Source organism: Pelobates fuscus, chromosome 4, assembly GCF_036172605.1.
Source record: "Pelobates fuscus isolate aPelFus1 chromosome 4, aPelFus1.pri, whole genome shotgun sequence".
Classification (NCBI taxonomy): domain Eukaryota; kingdom Metazoa; phylum Chordata; class Amphibia; order Anura; family Pelobatidae; genus Pelobates; species Pelobates fuscus.
The window spans coordinates 257,150,725-257,169,323 of NC_086320.1; the positions used below are offsets into that span (position 1 = coordinate 257,150,725).

At 41.1% G+C, this 18,599-nt stretch overlaps 1 protein-coding gene across 2 annotated transcripts in view; it reads left to right on the forward strand.

The window, feature by feature from the left end:
• Nucleotides 1–18,599, forward strand: part of ITPRID1 (ITPR interacting domain containing 1) — a 189,093-nt gene that overhangs the window by 72,154 nt on the left and 98,340 nt on the right. For both annotated transcript variants that reach the window (XM_063452060.1, XM_063452061.1), the window contains exons 2-4: nucleotides 1,485–1,622; nucleotides 3,698–3,729; nucleotides 7,667–7,718. In XM_063452060.1, coding sequence (XP_063308130.1) covers nucleotides 1,582–1,622; nucleotides 3,698–3,729; nucleotides 7,667–7,718 — 125 coding nt within the window. In that variant the 5' untranslated portion in view covers nucleotides 1,485–1,581. The remainder of the gene's footprint in view (nucleotides 1–1,484; nucleotides 1,623–3,697; nucleotides 3,730–7,666; nucleotides 7,719–18,599) is intronic.

Below are 18,599 nucleotides of genomic sequence, written 5' to 3' on the forward strand. Positions count from 1 at the left end.
AGGGTGCAGTGTATGTGTTTGTGTGTATGGGTGGTGTGTGTGAGGGGTGCTGTGTGTGTCTGAGGGGTGCACTGTGTGTGTGTCTTAGGGGTGGTGTGTGTATCTGAGGGGTGGTGTGTGTGTGTGTGTGTGTGTGTGTGTGTGTGTGTGTGTGTGAGAGAGAGAGAGAGAGAGAGGAGCTGTGTGTGTGTGTGTGTGTGTGTGTGTGTGTGAGGGGTGGTGTGTGTGGGGGGGCTGTTGTGTTTATGAGCAGTGCTATGTGTGAGAGAGGTGCTGTGTGTGAGAGAGGTGCTGTGTGTGTTAAGGTTGAAGTGTGAGAGGAGTGTTGTGTGTGTGGGGGGTGCTGTGTGTGTATGAGGGGTGCACTGTGTGTGTGTCTGAGGGGTGGTGTATGCATGTGTGTGTGAGGTGTGCTGTGTGTGTGTGTGTGTGTGTGTGTGTACGTGGTGCTGTGTGTGAGAGAGGTGCTGTGTGTGTGAGGGTGCTGTGTGTGTGAGGGTGCTGTATGTGTGAGGGTGCTGTATGTGTGAGGGTGCTGTATGTGTGAGGGTGCTGTATGTGTGAGGGGTGCTGGGTTTGTGAGGGGTGCTGGGTTTGTGAGAGGTGCTGTGTGTGGGAGGTTGCTGTGTGTGTGAGGTGTGTTGTGTGTGAGGGGTGCTGTGTATGTATGTGTGTGAGGGGTGGTGTGTGTGGGGGGGGGGTGTTGTGTTTATGAGCGTTGCTATGTGTAAGAGAGGTGCTTTGTGTGAGAGAGGTGCTGTGTGTGTTAAGGTTGCTTTGTGACAGGTGCTGTGTGTGTGAGGAGTGTTGTGTGTGTGTGGGGGGTGCTGTGTGTGTGTGTCTGAGGGATGTTGTATGCATGTGTGTGTGAGGGGTGCACTGTGTGTGTGTGTGTGTGTGTGTGTACGTGGTGCTGTGTGTGAGAGAGGTGCTGTATGTGTGAGGGGTGCTGGGTTTGTGAGAGGTGCTGTGTGTGGGAGGGTGATGTGTGTGTGAGGTGTGTTGTGTGTGAGGGGGTGCTGTGTGTGAGTGTGTATGAGGGGTGCTGTGAGTCTGAGAGGTACTGTTTGATTGAGGAGTGCAGTGTGTGTGAAGGGTGCTGTATGTGGGGAAGGGGGTGCTGAGTGTGTGAGAGGTGCTTTGTGAGGGTGGGAAGACCAGAAGTTCTGCTTTGGACAGGTTCAGTTTAGGGAAATGAACAGACATCAAGTTGGAAATAGCAGAGAGGCAGTCAGAGACACGAGTCATGAGGGGTGGTGAGAAATCAGGGGAGGACAGACACATATGCGTGTCATTCACATAGAAATTATAGTGGAAGCCGAAAGAGCTGATGAGTTTACCAAGGGAGGCAGTGTAGATTGAGAACAATAGTGGACTAAGAACAGACCGTTTTTTTTTTACTCATTACATAAAACCAAATTTTTTTTGCATTTTGCATTTAAAGTTATATTTGTAAACCACATGCATATTACATCTCTTTTCAGAATCATTGCGTGCCATGGCTTCAGAGTTTCTTTGTATTGGCATAGTGAAATGTTTTGCATTTAACAAGGAGGAACGCATAATAACTGACAAATTGCAATGGATTCATCTGCATCTGTTAACTCAAAACCAACAAAAAGGTACATTCACTATGCACCCAAAATAATTATCGAAGTAATCGTATCAATCGTAGTGATAGTATTTATTGCAACACTATAATGTTTGTCAGTCGAATAACAATGTATGATTACAAAGAGCTACCATATTAAAAGCCCTTTTCTTAACTTTGATTTTTCAGCTGTTTAGTAGATAGGGTTGCCATAAGGACGCCAATTAACAAATTAGGGAATTATGTACTAAACAGTGCCCTAATTTGGTATCCTTCAATATGGCAATCTCACGTAAGCGTACCTGCAAAAACTGCTGAAAGAGCAAAATTAAGAAAAAAACTTTTCTTAAAGGGACTCTCCAGTGACAGGAAAACAATCAGTTTTCCTGGCACTGGAGGTCCCCTCTCCCTCCCACCTGCCATCTCCGATTGCTGAAGGGGTGAAAACCCCTTCAGTGACTTACCAGAGGCAGCGACGATGTCCTTCGCGCTTGCTTCTTGGTCCGCCCATGCTCATCCCTGTCCCCACGTCAGCCGGCGGGACACAGCGTGAAGATGTCCAGCGACGCTATAGCACAGAAAACCTGTGCTATGAATCAGGAAGTGCCCTCTAGTGGCTGTCTAGTAGACAGCCACTAGAGGAGTAGACAGCCACTAGAGGAGGAGTTAACCCTGCAAGGTAATTATTGCAGTTTTTATAAACTGCAATAATTACACTTGCAGGGTTAAGGATGGTGGGAGATGGCACCCAGACCACCCCAATGGGCAGAAGTTGTCTGGGTGCCTGGAGTGTCCCTTTAACTTTTTATTTTCAGTTTTTTTAGTAGATAGCTCACTAATTTGGTATTCTTTACTTTGGCAATTACATGTTAGGATAGAAAATTAGGGAGCTATCCACTAAACACTTGAACTATCAACATTTTAAAAAAGCCCATTTTTTTACTTGGCTCTTTCTGCTGTTTAGTAGAAAACTCCCTAATTTGCTATCCATATAAAAAAATGAATGGATTGGATATGATTAATTTCAATTTGTTACAGATCTGCTTGTTTGTTTGATTTTCTGTTGATTGAGAAATTCAGACACTTCCAAATTGCTGAATTCGGAGAAAATTAAATTTGTTCTGAAAAGAATTACCTACTCTGTTTGAGGAAGATGTTATCAGCAGACTTATAAAAGAAGGTTAAGCATATAAGGGCTACAGGGTGAGCTGCATACAGCAAAGGGGGAGTTCTGGTGGTTTTCAAGAACAGGTGCATAGACTGAGCCTACCAGACACAATGCAATAGGGTTGATTCCAGTTTCACGTGATGTTGCTGTGTTTAAACACAGGGTTATGCAAGTGTGTGTCTCATAATTATTTATATTTATATAGTTCAAATACTGAGTAATCTTCAAAGCAAGTAGACGTACATGAAGTTAAACATTTCTAAGCTCAGTCTGCATTTCATACAGATGAAAAACAAAATATTTGTTAATAAGATTACTTTCTACTCCGGTATTTAGTATATAAATAATTAAATAAAACCGAATGTCATATATGTGTGGCATTGTATGTCCTTTTAGTGTGTTAAATATACCTGTACAAAATTTGGAGGATTCGTATGTATATTTGTTTGAGTATGCATGTCTCCCAATGTCCTAAGTGTCCCAGGTTTATCAAGACATCCTAGATTTGGGAACTGAATTTTATTACAAAAAGGCAAAACTGTTTTATTTACAAAGGAAAACCTTGCCACCATGATAGAATTTGGGATGGAAAGATTGAGGTGATAAATGAGAACGTGTAACACTCAGTAACAGAAATTCATTTTACTAGCAGTTTTATTAGTTAAAGTGAGAATTCAAGGTGGATTCAAAGCGGGTTTCAAATGTAAGGTGAAAAATAGCTAAATTGGAAATATTCACTAAGTCAGCTATACTTTCAGTTCAGCTACTCTGCCATTTAATTTGAAGTTCACTTTGGATTCTTATTTTAGTAAATAACCTTTTTAAATTCACATACAAGTGGTCATTCTGTTTAACTTGAAATGTGTGTTACAAAGTCCATAGAATAAAACTGAAATGCATCAACTGTTATCAAACTGAACTTTTCTTTTGATTTTTAGTATACCCGGAACAATGATTACAAAGTCGGCAGGTAAGATAACACATTTTAAAATAGATATTGTTCAAATATAATTTAACCGGTCTATTTGTCTGCAGCATGATATTGTAACTATCAGTATAGAGACATTTGTTGTATATGCATAGTATTGTGAGACAATATCTAACATTGTTTAACAAACAAGACCAAAACAGCTTTTATTGGATTATATCTGATAAACGAAAATAATGTATTTATAATCAACATAGCAAATGATGTTAAATACACAATAAGGATTCCTCTTAACTTAGTTATATTATGTAGCTTAGAATGAGAAGATAAGGGAGTCGAATACAAATCTCAATATGCATATGTACATTAATGGGATGGTTTGTTATCATGTGTTTATCCATTGCTGAATTAATATTGAATATCCACCTGTAAAAATACTTTAATCATTGAAGACCATTAGCTTGTGGCACCCCCTTGAATAGCAAATACTTCAATTTAATGTTTTCTGTAACTTTTGGTCAAACTCCCATCAAATTTGATTACATTTTAGTATTTATTTTATAAATAACTATTATAAAAACTAGAAAAAAGGAAAATGTGGTCCAGGAATCAATAGTCCCTAAAGCACAGGGGGGATATCTCAGAGTAGATTAGACTAAATATATCTATTAAAAACCATACTTTATTAGAATCCAAATAAAGGAAAAATCATGACGAGACAAATGAAATGTAACAAAAACACTCCAGTGTAAATAAACAGAACTAAATGAAAACGTGATTACCTAGAGGGGAGCTCAAAAAGGCTTCAAATATCTTAATGATAATCTAGGCTGCATAGGATAAGAGGTAGGGGACTAAATAGTAATGGTGGATTTGTGATAGACAGCAAATCCCCTAATATTACTGTATCAAACAGTCAACTAGATACTATCTTATGGAGAAAAGCTGGAGTCCTAGACAAATGTATCAGTATGTCAACAAGATACTTTTATAACAAGATCTCATTATAACAAGATTAGTCCCTATATTCCTTCGTAGTTCAAGATTTAATAACATGTACTACTACTACTGTACTACTGTACTACTGTATAAGTGACTTTGGGTTCTTCTATATGTACAACTAACTGTGTTTTCAGATCTATGTGATATTTATCAATATTGGAATTAAGCCTTGTATCTCTATACCATTGTGGAATGTAAATCTTTCCCTTTTCTTTTCTGTATCCCTTTTAAAAAATGGAAAAATAAATAATATTCAAATAAAAAATAAATAAATAAAAACTAGCTTCATTGCACATTTCACTAAAGGTTAGAGGTCAGAAATAAAGGCCGCTAGCATAACACCGGCAATGACTGTCAGCCCATGATCGCCATCCAAAATTGAATTAATGTGTATGCATAATGAAGTAGGATATTACTTTAGCAACAGCAGAGGGCTCATGCCTTTTGGTGTTAAGAGAGACCTATTTTTTTTATAAACTCAAAAAAGGTTTTACAAAAAAAACAGAGACTGCACTATTTAATACCTTAAGCACTGTATTAAGCATTAGATGATATATGTGTATTTCATTTAAGATTGATATAAGTTATGTGATCTAAAACTATACATATATTAGAACAGTACCATTCGTTTACTCAATTATTCATTTTGATGGGCATAAAACCATGCACTGTGAGTGGGCCATTAAAACTTGAAGCAATGATGTTGGTAGAGTGACATAAGCTATTTTACCATGTTAGCACTCCATAGAATTTGTGGTAACAATCATACTACAGTCAGGTATTGGACAACAATGATCTTGATTAAATGTTTATCTTTAAATTAAAATAATTTAATGAACATAACGTTGTAGTTGTTTTTAGTATCATGCTGTAATATATTAAAAGTAAATATTTTTTAATATTAATGCTGTCCTCATTAGTGAAGCCTCTAATAAATAAAATTCAACAAAGTACCATGTGCCACATATTACACTTTGGTAAACAATAGCATAGTGTGATATGTTTTGGTCAGTAAATAACATAATAAAATAAAACCATATTCTCCATGTTAATTTTTTTTGCATTTTTTAAAACAATGACAATTAAATAATGACAAGATACAGGAAGTAAATATCTGATGTAAAATTCAGGTAACTTACTATGTATCAGTTGATGATTTATAGCTCAGCACATTGGACATTATTCAACATAGTTTTGTAACCTGCAAACTGTTACTTAAAACACTTTTACATTCTAACAATATTGTAGGGTGCATAACTGCCAATGTATAACTGCCAAGATATTTTATACCAGACTTTAAAAAAATGTTACTGAAAGCTTAGCTTTATTTGGTGTCATGTTCTAATAACAGCACATTTATAAAGAAAACATAGAAGGAATATATATACAGTGAATGGTCATCACAGCCTGGCTTGCATCGTTGTATCAAAACCAACCCTTGCAGTTCTGCTGTAGACAGTGAAAAGCTCTGCTCAAGCACTGAAAGAAACATACTGAAATTAAATATCTATCAGCATGATGCAAAACAGAAAAAAACTGGCCCTAGATCTATCTGCTGGTGACTGTGGAAAACCAGATGAGCTGTAAATAGTATGATTAGAGTCCCAAAAATCCCCCTTTAAGCACACAAACTTCCATCCTCACACCCCTAGCCCTTATGCAGTAAGGTGACATATGTGGTTAGGATTGGAACAAAATTGATGTTGGAGTTCCACCTTTTGTCAACCTCAAGTAGTATTCACTACTTTGTCCAAGGTATTTAAATGAAATTCCAAACCAGTCAGAATGAGTATTTCATAAAGATTACATATTACATTATTACATACTAAGAAGTGACAGAGCTATATTAAGTGTTGTTTTTTCCCTCTTATGTACATATACCAGAACTAGGTATACTAGGTATGCCTAACCGGGTTTGCATACTGTTGAAAAGTTTCTTTTCAATAATGGTTTTGAATTTTAGGTTGTGTGACAAAATGTAAACATTATTTGCATGTCATTCATTGTTTCTTATTGTGTACTGTAACAGGAGGTCATTTATAAAAGTGCTGATTTTTATTGAAATTGGAACTTGTGAGAAAAGGAAAAAAAAAAGGACACACTCTTCACATATAATGCACTTCAGCAAGCTAACAGACTTTGTGTTTTTAAAGTGCTAATTTAAAGGTTAAAGGAACACGACAGTCACCTAAATTACTTTAGCTAAATAAAGCAGTTTTAGTGTATAGATCATTCCCCTGCAATTTCACTGCTCAATTCACTGTCATTTAGGAGTTAACTCACTTTGTTTCTGTTTATGCAGCCCTAGCCACACCTCCCCTGGCTATGATTTGCAGAGCCTGCATGAAATAAAAAATCTGGTTTCACTTTCAAACAGATGTAATTTACCTTAAATAATTGTATCTCAATCTCTAAATTGAACTTTAATCACATACAGGAGGCTCGTGCAGGGTCTAGCAAGCTGTAAACATAGCAGGGGATAAGAAAATCTTCATTAAACAGAACTTGCAATAAAGAAAGCCTAAATAGGGCTCTCTTTACAGGAAGTGTTTATGGAAGGCTGTGCAAGTCACATGCAGGGAGGTGTGACTAGGGTTCATAAACAAAGGGATTTAACTCCTAAATGGCAGAGGATTCAGCAGTGAGGCTGCAGGAGCATGTTCTATACACCAAAACTGCTTTATTAAGCTAAAGTTGTTCAGGTGACTATAGTGTCCCTTTAATTACCATGTGTAAAAATTCAGCAAAATTACTGTATTTTATTGGCTATTATAGTGTTGGCTAGTTAGCTTAGTTAACATACATAGAGACAATTAGAAAAAAATGGCACTCATCGGTCTTTACTTCAAAAAGTCAGTGCACTCCATTTCATAATATATATTTCAAAAACATGAACATAATATCTGTTTATCAATAGTTTCTAGAATATGAACATGATATGTTTCTGGTTTTTTAACCAATTGTGTTTTATTTATAGATTCCATAAGCCAAATGGGACTGATCAAATTGACTGTAAAAGACTATATGAGGCAAGTTAAATTTTGCAACGGATTGTCTATATTTAATAAAAATTATAATTGTTATTGAAGAAACTGCTAAAGTAAGCATAGCTTTTTCAACTGAAACCAGATTGGTTTGATAAGGTTTATTTTACCAGATTGGTTTGATAAGGTTTATTTTATCAGATTCATTTACTAGATTGGTTTGATAAGGTTTAATATATTAACCATATAATTTAGCTTCCTGTTAATATCACCCACATCTCTACAAAATGTAGAATGCTGGGATCCAGCTAATAGCTCTAAAACATATAAATCCAACAAAAAATAGGGCAATATTGTTTGAAATGAGAACCAGAACACATTCTGGCTGTACTCACAAGTTTTATGTAATAATGTATACATCTCTATATAAGTCTACTAACTTGGCTATAGTAATCAATATTAACTGCATTTTGTCACTCAACTGACACCCATATCTGTAATCTTCATTAACCCAAAATTCCCAATTTGTTACTCACAGCCCTCCATAAGCATGTAATAATACCCCAACCTTAAATTCCCTGCAGAGCATAATCTTAATTTTACAGTATCTTGTCGACTGTTGTCATTTTGTTTTTGTCCAGTTAAGCTGTGATTTTGCTATTTACAAATAAATCTCACTGCAGCATTGAAAATCATTTGAACTGATTAATTAGCAATGACCAATTCTCCTCAACACAGTTGCTGTTCAGTTTATAACGTGAACAATTCCAAGCTTGAACTTTGATTCATTCACTGAGTAACAGACAGAAACAAAAAAATCTAGGAGGTGCAAACCACATGCCCCCCTCCTCCCTCCCCCCCCCCCCCCCCCCACACACACACTACTACCACCATTACTGCCATCACTGGTAAGTCTGGTATTAAATATTAGCCCCTATTGGACCACCAATGATTTATAACCCCAGAGGGAGCAAAGATCATACTTTGAGTAAAGTAAACTGAGTATTTTTCCTTAAATATGAAAATGCTAAATAAAATGTATTAAAGGCACAGCCTTCCAATTTACAAAACAGACTCAGCCACCACACACAATATGCACAGCCAACCCACAGACACATACATGGTCATTCACTAAATTAATAATTAAATACACTCATGCACACTACATATTTCTGTGAATTTTACTTCCATGGAGCTCTGTGATACAGCCATACACATTCTAAGATACTGTTAGTGTCATTGCTGTGGAGGTTCAAGTTGTATAGCTGTAGTCCACATAAAAAAAATCAAAGCAATAAGCAGCGTGTACAAGGAAATTCAAAGCAATAATGATTTCATTATTATGTGGCATATATAAGCATCAAAGAGCTCTAAAGCAATGACATTTGCGTTTGTATGTTGTGCTTATGTATACATGTGCTGTGCGTCTTCCACTATTTCATTAGGGCTTTGACATTTGTAAATATTAGGCATGTGCATGGGGAACATTTTCGGTTTGGTTCGGCATTCCGAAATTCGGGATTTTCGCAATTCGGGACTTTGGCAATTCGGCACTTCAAGACTTCGGCCACTTTGGCCACTTTGGGACTTCGGCATTTCGGAATTTCGGGACTTCGGCACCTCGGGACTTCTCTTGCAGCCGCTTGGTAGATAACTCCCTAATTCCCACGGTATTAGGGAGTTATCTACCAAAAGGCTGAAAGACCTAAATTAAAACCTTAGTATTAGTAAATTTTGCCCCTACTCGCTATACCACAAGTAGGGGCATGTCTAGTAAACAGTGAGCAGCCTGTGACTGCTCACTGTTTAAAAAAATGAAAATAAAATAGTGCCCCCCCTGAGCGGCAGGTGGGGGCCCTAAAGTAAAGTGATGGGGGGAGCTATTGTCATCCCCCCTGACCCCCACCCCTGAGCGGTGGGTGGGGGCCCTAAATACTTATAAGGGGGGGACCTAATGTCCTCCCCCCTCACCCCCACCCCTGAGCGGTGCGTGGGGGCCCTAAACAAGAATAGGGGGGACCTAATGTCCTTCCCCTTGGCCCCCACCCCTGAGAGGTGCGTGGGGGCTCTAAACTAGAATAAGGTGGGGGACCTTATGTCCTGGCCCCCACCCCTGAGTGGTGGGTGGGGGCCTTATATACTAATAAGGGGGACCTAAGGTCCTCCCCCCTGGCCCCCACCCCTGAGTGGTGGGTGGAGGCCCTAAATACTAATAAGGGGGGGGACCTAATGTCCTCCCCCCTGGCCCCCACCCCTGAGCGGTGGGTGGGGGCCCTAAATTGAAATAAGGGAGGACCTAGTTTCCTCCCCCCTGACCCCATCCCTCAGCGGCGGACGGGGGCCCTAAATACTAGTCACAGGCTGCTCACTGTTTAATAGACATGCCCCTACTCGCGGTATAGCGAGTAGGTGCATAATTTACTAATACTAAGTAATCTTTACTTAGTATTAGTAAATTTGGCTGAAAGACCAATTTAGGTATTTCAGCCTTTTAGTAGATAGCTCCCTAATACCGTGGGAATTAGGGAGTTATCTACTTATTCATTCCTGTCATTACATTGACTGGCCAAGTAACTTACATTTTATATGGGAAATTATTTGAATGGCTATTAAGGGATAATATGCAGGAATTCATTGGGAAGAACTGTGTTATTAGCAATAATCAGCATGGTTTTATGAAACATAGGTCATGTCAAACTAACCTAATTGCATTCTACGAAGAAGTAAGTAGAAATATAGATCAGGGTGTTGCAGTGGATGTGATCTACTTGGATTTTGCCAAGGCATTTGATACGGTTCCTCACAATAGGTTAGTCTTCAAACTAAAAGAAATTGGTCTAGATGAATATTCTTGTTCTTGGGTAGAACAGTGGCTTAAGGATAGAGTACAGCGAGTTGTCATAAATGGTAAATTTTCAAGTTGGACAAAAGTGGTAAGTGGTGTCCCTCAGGGTTCTGTTTTGGGACCGCTTCTATTTAACATATTTATAAATGATCTTGAAATGGGCATTGAAAGCCATGTATCAGTGTTTGCAGATGACACAAAACTTTGTAAAGTAATAAAATGTGAGCAGGATATTGCCTTGCTGCAGAGGGATTTGGATAGATTGGGGGACTGGGCACTAAAATGGCAGATAAAATTTAACGTAGAAAAATGCAAAGTTATGCACTTCGGTGTTAAGAATGCACAAGCAATTTACACCCTAAATGGTAGTGAACTAGGGATAACCACACACGAGAAGGATTTGGGAATTGTTATAGACAACAAATTAGTGTCACGACACTGGGGAACCCAACACGCTAACACACACACAGACACACAGACAGAAAGTGTGCAGTACCGGTCCTTAGAGTGGCCGGGCTAAGCACACACAGAATAGTCAGGAGACAAGCCGAGTAAGGGGAACCAGAAAACAGAATAACGAGAAACAAGCCGAGGTCAAAGGGTAGGAGAAAGTCACAAAGTCAGTATAACAAGCCAGAGAGTACGTAACCAGAAAGCACACGTTCAGAATCAATACAATAAAGCAAAGACCACAACAGGGCACAGATAGACAGGAAAGGTAAGTATTTAAATCCTAGCCTGAATCCTGATTGGCTAACCACCAATCAGTATTAACAAACACACGTGGGGGATATCTATACCCCCCACTCTGTTGGTTGCACTGTAGCTTTAACGCCGGGTCACGTGAGCTTAGATAATAGTGCCGGCTCCCAGCGTGCAGCGTTAGACATGCTGCCGCTGGGAGGAGGAGAGGAGGACGCGAGCGGCGTGTCAAGAGGAGAGGACGCCGCTCGCTTATCGGTAAGGGGAGAGGGGACCGCGGGCGGCGACGGACCGAGGGTGAGTGCTGCGAGAGGATTGCAGCCTCCCCTCACCGCTGCCCACGGATGCCCTGACATAACCCCCCCCTCGAAGACCGCCCAGAGGGCGGGAAGCCGAAGGCTTCAAAGGAAACCGCGCATGAAAGGAGCGGATCAAGGAGGGGGCGTTCAAGTCAGAGACAGAAACCCACGACCGCTCCTCCGGGCCGTAACCCTTCCAATCAACCAGATACTGCAACCGACCTAGAGAGAAACGAGAATCAAGGAGAGCAGCCACCTCATATACGTCACTAGAGACCGCGCGGAGGGCATCGGAACGCCTGAGAGACCCAGAGAACCGATTACAGAGCAAGGGCTTCAAAAGGGAGGTGTGAAAGGTGTTAGGTATGCGCATGGAAGGGGGCAAGGCCAGGGAGTAGGATACAGGATTCACCCTACGCAACACCTTATAGGGACCAAGGAACTTGGGCGCGAACTTCATCGAGGGAACCCTAAGGCGGAGATTCCTAGAGGACAACCAAACCCTATCACCCGGAGCATAAGAAGGAGCCGCACACCTACGACGATCAGCAAACCTCTTTTGAGTAGCAGCAGCACAACAAAGAGCAGCATGGACCTGATCCCACATCTTCCATAAGGAGGCGAGGTGCTCGTCCAAAGCGGGCATTCCCTTGTCTGAGAACACACCGGGAAGGACAGCGGGTTGGAACCCATAAGCCACCATAAAATGACTTACGCCAGTAGAAGAATGAGACACAGTGTTCCTGGCAAACTCAGCCCAGGGAAGGAGATGGGACCAGTTGTCCTGGTGTGCATTCGTGAAACAGCGTAAATACAACTCCACAGACTGATTTGCTCGTTCGGCAGCTCCATTAGATTGCGGATGATAGGAGGAAGTAAACGATAAGGAGACCCCCATCTCAGCACAAAAGCCTCTCCAAAACCAAGAGACAAACTGAGGGCCCCTGTCAGATACGATATCTTGTGGTATACCATGCAAGCGGAACACTTCTTTGGCAAATACCTGAGCCAACTGAACCGCAGAAGGTAGCTTCTTAAGCGGAATGAAGTGCGCCATTTTGGAGAACCTATCCGTTACAGTCAAAATTACTGTCTGCCATCAGATGAAGGAAGATCCACAATAAAGTCCATGGATAAGTGTGTCCACGGTTTCTTGGGTACAGATAGAGGCATAAGGAGTCCCAGGGGTTTAACATTAGGGGACTTACACTGTGTACAGACACGGCAAGCCTGCACGTAATCTACCACGTCTTTTTTGAGTGAGGGCCACCAAAACTGTTGGAAAAGACCCTTGTAAGTTTTGGTAACCCCTGGATGACCAGCCGTTTTGGCTGTGTGAAATAAAGTTAACAACTTCTTTCTGTCTTTTACTTTCACGTACAGCTTACCGGTAGGGGTCTCAGAGGGTGCTTGGGATTGGGATGACTTGATACCATCAAGAAAAAGAGACGAGATAACCAAACGGGTAGTAGCTATTATATTAGTTGTGGGTACAATGGGCTCAGGAGTGGAGGTAATAGAATCTACAGGTTCGTACTGGCGGGAGATGGCATCAGCCTTGACATTTCGATAACCAGGCCTGTATGTGATTATGTACTGAAAACGTGAGAGAAATAAAGACCATCTAGCCTGACGAGAGGATAACCTCTTAGCATCTGCGATATAGGATAGATTTTTATGATTGGTTATAACCAAAATCTTGTGTCTAGCTCCCTCTAACAAGTACCTCCATTCTTTAAATGCCATCACTATAGCTAATAATTCCCTGTTCCCAACGTCGTAATTCTTTTCAGACTCTGACAAGCGTTTTGAAAAGTAACCACAGGGAAGGAGGGGTTCGTCATACGATTGTCTTTGTGACAACACTGCTCCTATACCTGATTCAGAGGCGTCTACTTCCAGTACGAAGGGAAGGATCAGGATGGTGTAACACAGGGGCAGTGGCAAATGCCTTTTTTGAGTCTTGAAGGCCACAATAGCATTAGTATTCCAAACCCTGGGGTGTAAACCTTTTTTGTCAGTTTAGTGATAGGGGAAATAATGGATGAGAAGTTTTTAACAAACTTTCTATAATAATTGGCAAACCCTATAAATCGCTGTATTGCCTTAAGTCCTTGGGGAAGGGGCCAGGACAGTATAGCTTCCAATTTTGAAGGATCCATGCTGAATCCTTGTTCAGAAATAACATAACCCAGGAATTGTACAGAAGTTTGGTCGAATAAGCATTTCTCTAATTTACAATAAAGACCGTTCTGCAACAACCTTTTAAGCACCATCCTAACATGAGTATGATGTGTCTCCAAATCCGGAGAATATACCAGTATGTCATCAAGGTAGACTACGGCACAGACATGCAGTAGGTCTCTAAGGACATCGTTTATGAGATCCTGAAATACGGCAGGAGCATTACACAATCCAAAAGGCATGACTAGATACTCGTAATGCCCACTGCGTGTATTGAACGCCGTTTTCCATTCATCGTTCTCCTTGATACGAACAAGGTTATAAGCCCCCCTGAGGTCTAGTTTTGTAAAATATTTAGAACCTTTGACACGATCAAACAACTCCGTAATGAGAGGGATCGGATAGGCATTTTTAATCGTTATATTGTTTAGTGCTCTGTAATCTATACACGGTCTCAAATCGCCCTCCTTTTTCGCCACAAAAAAGAAACCAGCACCAGCCGGAGAGGAGGACCTTCTAATAAAACCTTTAGTTAAGGCTTCCCGTATGTACTCCTCCATGACCTGGTTCTCTTTCTCAGAAAGAGGGTAGACCTTACCCCTAGGAGGCATAGTACCCGGTAATAGGTTAATGGCACAGTCATACTCACGGTGTGGAGGTAACTTATCTGCCTCCCTTTTTTCGAAAACCAATGCAAGGTCTGCATATACAGAAGGGACAGAAACAGAAAGTGGTTTAGCTGTGGGCACGTTGAGTAAACAAACGGGACGTACCTGGGCCATACAGTCTCGTTGACACGATTCCCCCCAGGAGAGTATATCTAAACAACCCCAATCAAGTACTGGGTTGTGTTTAACTAACCAGGGAAAACCCAGAACGATGGTAGCAGTAGGGGAGTCAATTATTTGGAAGGTTAATCGTTCCTTGTGTAAAGCACCCACAGACATAACTATATCTTGGGTTTCATGGGTCACCAGAGGTTTCTCAAGTGGTCTCCATCTATGGCCTCAACGGGTTTCATGGGTCACCAGAGGTTTCTCAAGTGGTCTCCATCTATGGCCTCAACGGCCAAGGGTGTGGCCTTTCGGATCAAAGTCAGGGCTGCGCTTTTGGAAAAGTTCTCATCCATAAGGTTGTCTGCCGCACCTGAATCGATCAAGGCTTTGGTTGTTATAGTGGTTTTATTGACCAAAAGAGAAACCGTAATAAACGGTCTGGAGATGGACACATGAGGGGACAAGGTCATAACACCCGAGGCCGACCCCTCTCTGGGCCTTAGGTGCTGTAGTTTCCCTGTAACTTAGGGCAGGTATTACAGTGGTGCCCCCTCTTACCACAATAAAGACATAACCCCTCCCTTCTACGATACGTTCTTTCAGCCTCAGTTAACCCTGTAGCACCCAATTGCATGGGTTCGGGGGATGGTTGCCTAGGAGCGGGTAATGCTAGTAATGCAGTACTGGGTAGAGCAGGTAACACCCGTGTATCCAGCCGTCTTTGAGTACGCCTCTCTCTAATACGGTTATCAATAAGGATTACATAGTCTATAACATCATCCAGAAGAACAGGCAGTTCCCTGGATGCTATTTCATCCAGTATGTAAGCGGCCAAACCCTCCTGAAAGGCTGTTACGAGGGCGTCATTATTCCAAACCACTTCAGCTGCTAGAGTGCGGAATTCGATAGTATAATCCGCTACAGATCTGTTACCCTGTCGAACCCTAAGCAGAGCTTTGCCAGCAGAGGCAACCCTACCGGGTTGATCAAACGTGCGTTTGAATTCTGACAAAAAATCTGCAAAGGACATAGGAAACAAATTTTCCCACATGGGGTTTGCCCATGCTAAAGCTCTCCCAGACAGGTGGTTTATCAAAAAGGCAATTTTGGACCTGTCGGTGGGATAGGAACGTGGATTCATCACCAAATGGATGTCAATTTGATTGAGGAAACCACGACACAAAGCTGGGTCACGACTATAGCGCTGTGGCGGTGTCATATGGACTATATGAGCAGGAACGGGTACTGGAGTGGCAATGGGTTCGGGCACAGCAGCAGCCGCCTCCTGGACGGCAGGCTGCAAGTGTGCAGTACGAGCCAGTATGGTCTGTAAAGCTTGAGCAAACTGATCCATACGGTGGTCCAAGCCATCCATTCTAGCCTCCTGATTAACTAGGAGCTGGGGTATGTCAGCAGGTTCCATTATGGCCCTGTTGTAATGTCACGACACTGGGGAACCCAACACGCTAACACACACACAGACACACAGACAGAAAGTGTGCAGTACCGGTCCTTAGAGTGGCCGGGCTAAGCACACACAGAATAGTCAGGAGACAAGCCGAGTAAGGGGAACCAGAAAACAGAATAACGAGAAACAAGCCGAGGTCAAAGGGTAGGAGAAAGTCACAAAGTCAGTATAACAAGCCAGAGAGTACGTAACCAGAAAGCACACGTTCAGAATCAATACAATAAAGCAAAGACCACAACAGGGCACAGATAGACAGGAAAGGTAAGTATTTAAATCCTAGCCTTAATCCTGATTGGCTAACCACCAATCAGTATTAACAAACACACGTGGGGGATATCTATACCCCCCACTGTGTTGGTTGCACTGTAGCTTTAACGCCGGGTCACGTGAGCTTAGATAATAGTGCCGGCTCCCAGCGTGCAGCGTTAGACATGCTGCCGCTGGGAGGAGGAGAGGAGGACGCGAGCGGCGTGTCAAGAGGAGAGGACGCCGCTCGCTTATCGGTAAGGGGAGAGGGGACCGCGGGCAGCGACGGACCGAGGGTGAGTGCTGCGAGAGGATTGCAGCCTCCCCTCACCGCTGCCCGCGGAGCCCTGACAATTAGGTAGCAATATGCAATGTCAATCTGCCGTTGCTAAGGCCAGTAAGGTTTTGTCATGTATAAATAGGGGCATAAATTCTCGAGATGAAAATATAATTTTGCCTCTTTATAAATCGCTGGTAAGACCACACCTTGAATATGCTGTGCAATTTTGGGCACCTGTTCTAAAGAAGGATATCATGGCACTAGAAAAAGTGCAGAGACGAGCTACAAAATTGATAAAAGGAATGGAGCATTTTAGTTATGAATAAAGGTTACAAAATTTAGATCTCTTCAGTTTGGAAAAACGGCGCCTTAGAGGGGATATGATAACATTATACAAATATATTCGGGGCCAGTACAAACCATTATCTGGAAATCTATTCATAAACAGGGCTATACATAGGACACGAGGTCACACATTTAGGCTTGAAGAAAGGAGATTTCATCTAAGGCAAAGAAAAGTTTTTTTTACAGTAAGAGCAATAAGAATATGAAATTCATTGCCGGAAGAGGTGGTTTTGTCAGAGTCTATACAGATGTTTACATTGCAATTGGATAAATACTTGCAAAAACATAACATACAGGGATACAATTTCTAATTAGTGGGATAATAGCTGCTTGATCCAAGGAGACATCTGACTGCTATTTTGGGGTCAAGAAGGAATTTTTTCCTAGTTTGTTGCAAAATTGAAAGCGCTTCAGACTGGGTTTTTTGCCTTCTTTTGGATCAACAGCAAAAGCATATGTGAGGAAGGCTGAACTTGATGGACGCAAGTCTCTTTTCAGCTATGTAACTATGTAACTATGTTACTTGATTGTTGTAAGTGTTGCAAATGCTTACAGCTGAATCCTGGCTATGTTTGTATACTTTTTATTTAAAATTGTTTACAATGTAACATTCTTTTTTCACTGGGTAAGTATATTATAACTTGGGCAATACTGTGCTTCGGAACTTCGGCACTTTGACACTTCGGCACTTTGACACTTCGGCACTTTGACACTTCGACACTTCGGAAATTCGGTCATTTCAGAACTTAGGGACCTCGGCAATTCGGATATTCGGAAGTACCCGAATGTCCGAATTGTCCGAAATTCGTCCGAATTCATATTCGGACCGAAACTAATTGCACATGTCTAGTAATTATGTGCCTCTCCCATGTTTGACTTTGGCACCTTGCTTTCTTACATAAAATAATTATATGCATATGGAAATGTTAGATGATTTATCATATTCTTCCAATTATACATATCAGGGCTGTTCACTGAAGTGAAAATTGTTGGGAATTCAAAATCAATTCCAAATTTGAGGCCAACGTAGCTTAAATGAAAAAAAAATCCTCAAAATACTCTGGCCTTAATTTGAAATTCACTTTGAATTATATATTCTGCATATTTGAATGCTTTCTTTAATACTTTGCAGTAAAGTACTCTATGGAAAATACATTTAACTTTTATTTTCCAAAGTGATCTTTAAAACAAACATTTCTTCTCACAACAAAGGGCATTTTATGGATTGAATCCATGAGATGTTTATTATCAGCTGTTCCTATAGTAATCAAGTATTTTATTTGTCAGAACTGCTAGCTGCATATGATAGAGGTTATGTTTGTCATTGCACTTTCTACATTGCCATATAAGGTTTGAAATATCAAAATGGAAATAATTTGATAACTATGCTTATTACATTGATGCTTATTACATTGTTCTACTGTGCTTTCCATATCTGAAATTAAATTCAGAGAGTTAGAGCATCACAGAAATGCATTGCTTAATACATGACACACAAATCTAGAATCCTGGTTGTTCCAAACCTCTACAATTTAAGCATCATGGAGGCCACAAAGCTTTCAGGAACCCTCCCTGCATCCACATTGGGTATTTGTAGTCGTCTTTAAATCTGTGTCTTAACACAATCCTGTCTTTCAGCTTGTGGCTTGGTTTTTGCACTTATATACACTTAGAGGTGTGAGACCTTATATAGATAGGTGTGTGCCTTTCCAGATCATCTCTCAGGGGGATGGCCGGAAAGCGTTGCAGAACCTGAATGCAGAGTGATTGGTTTCTTGCCT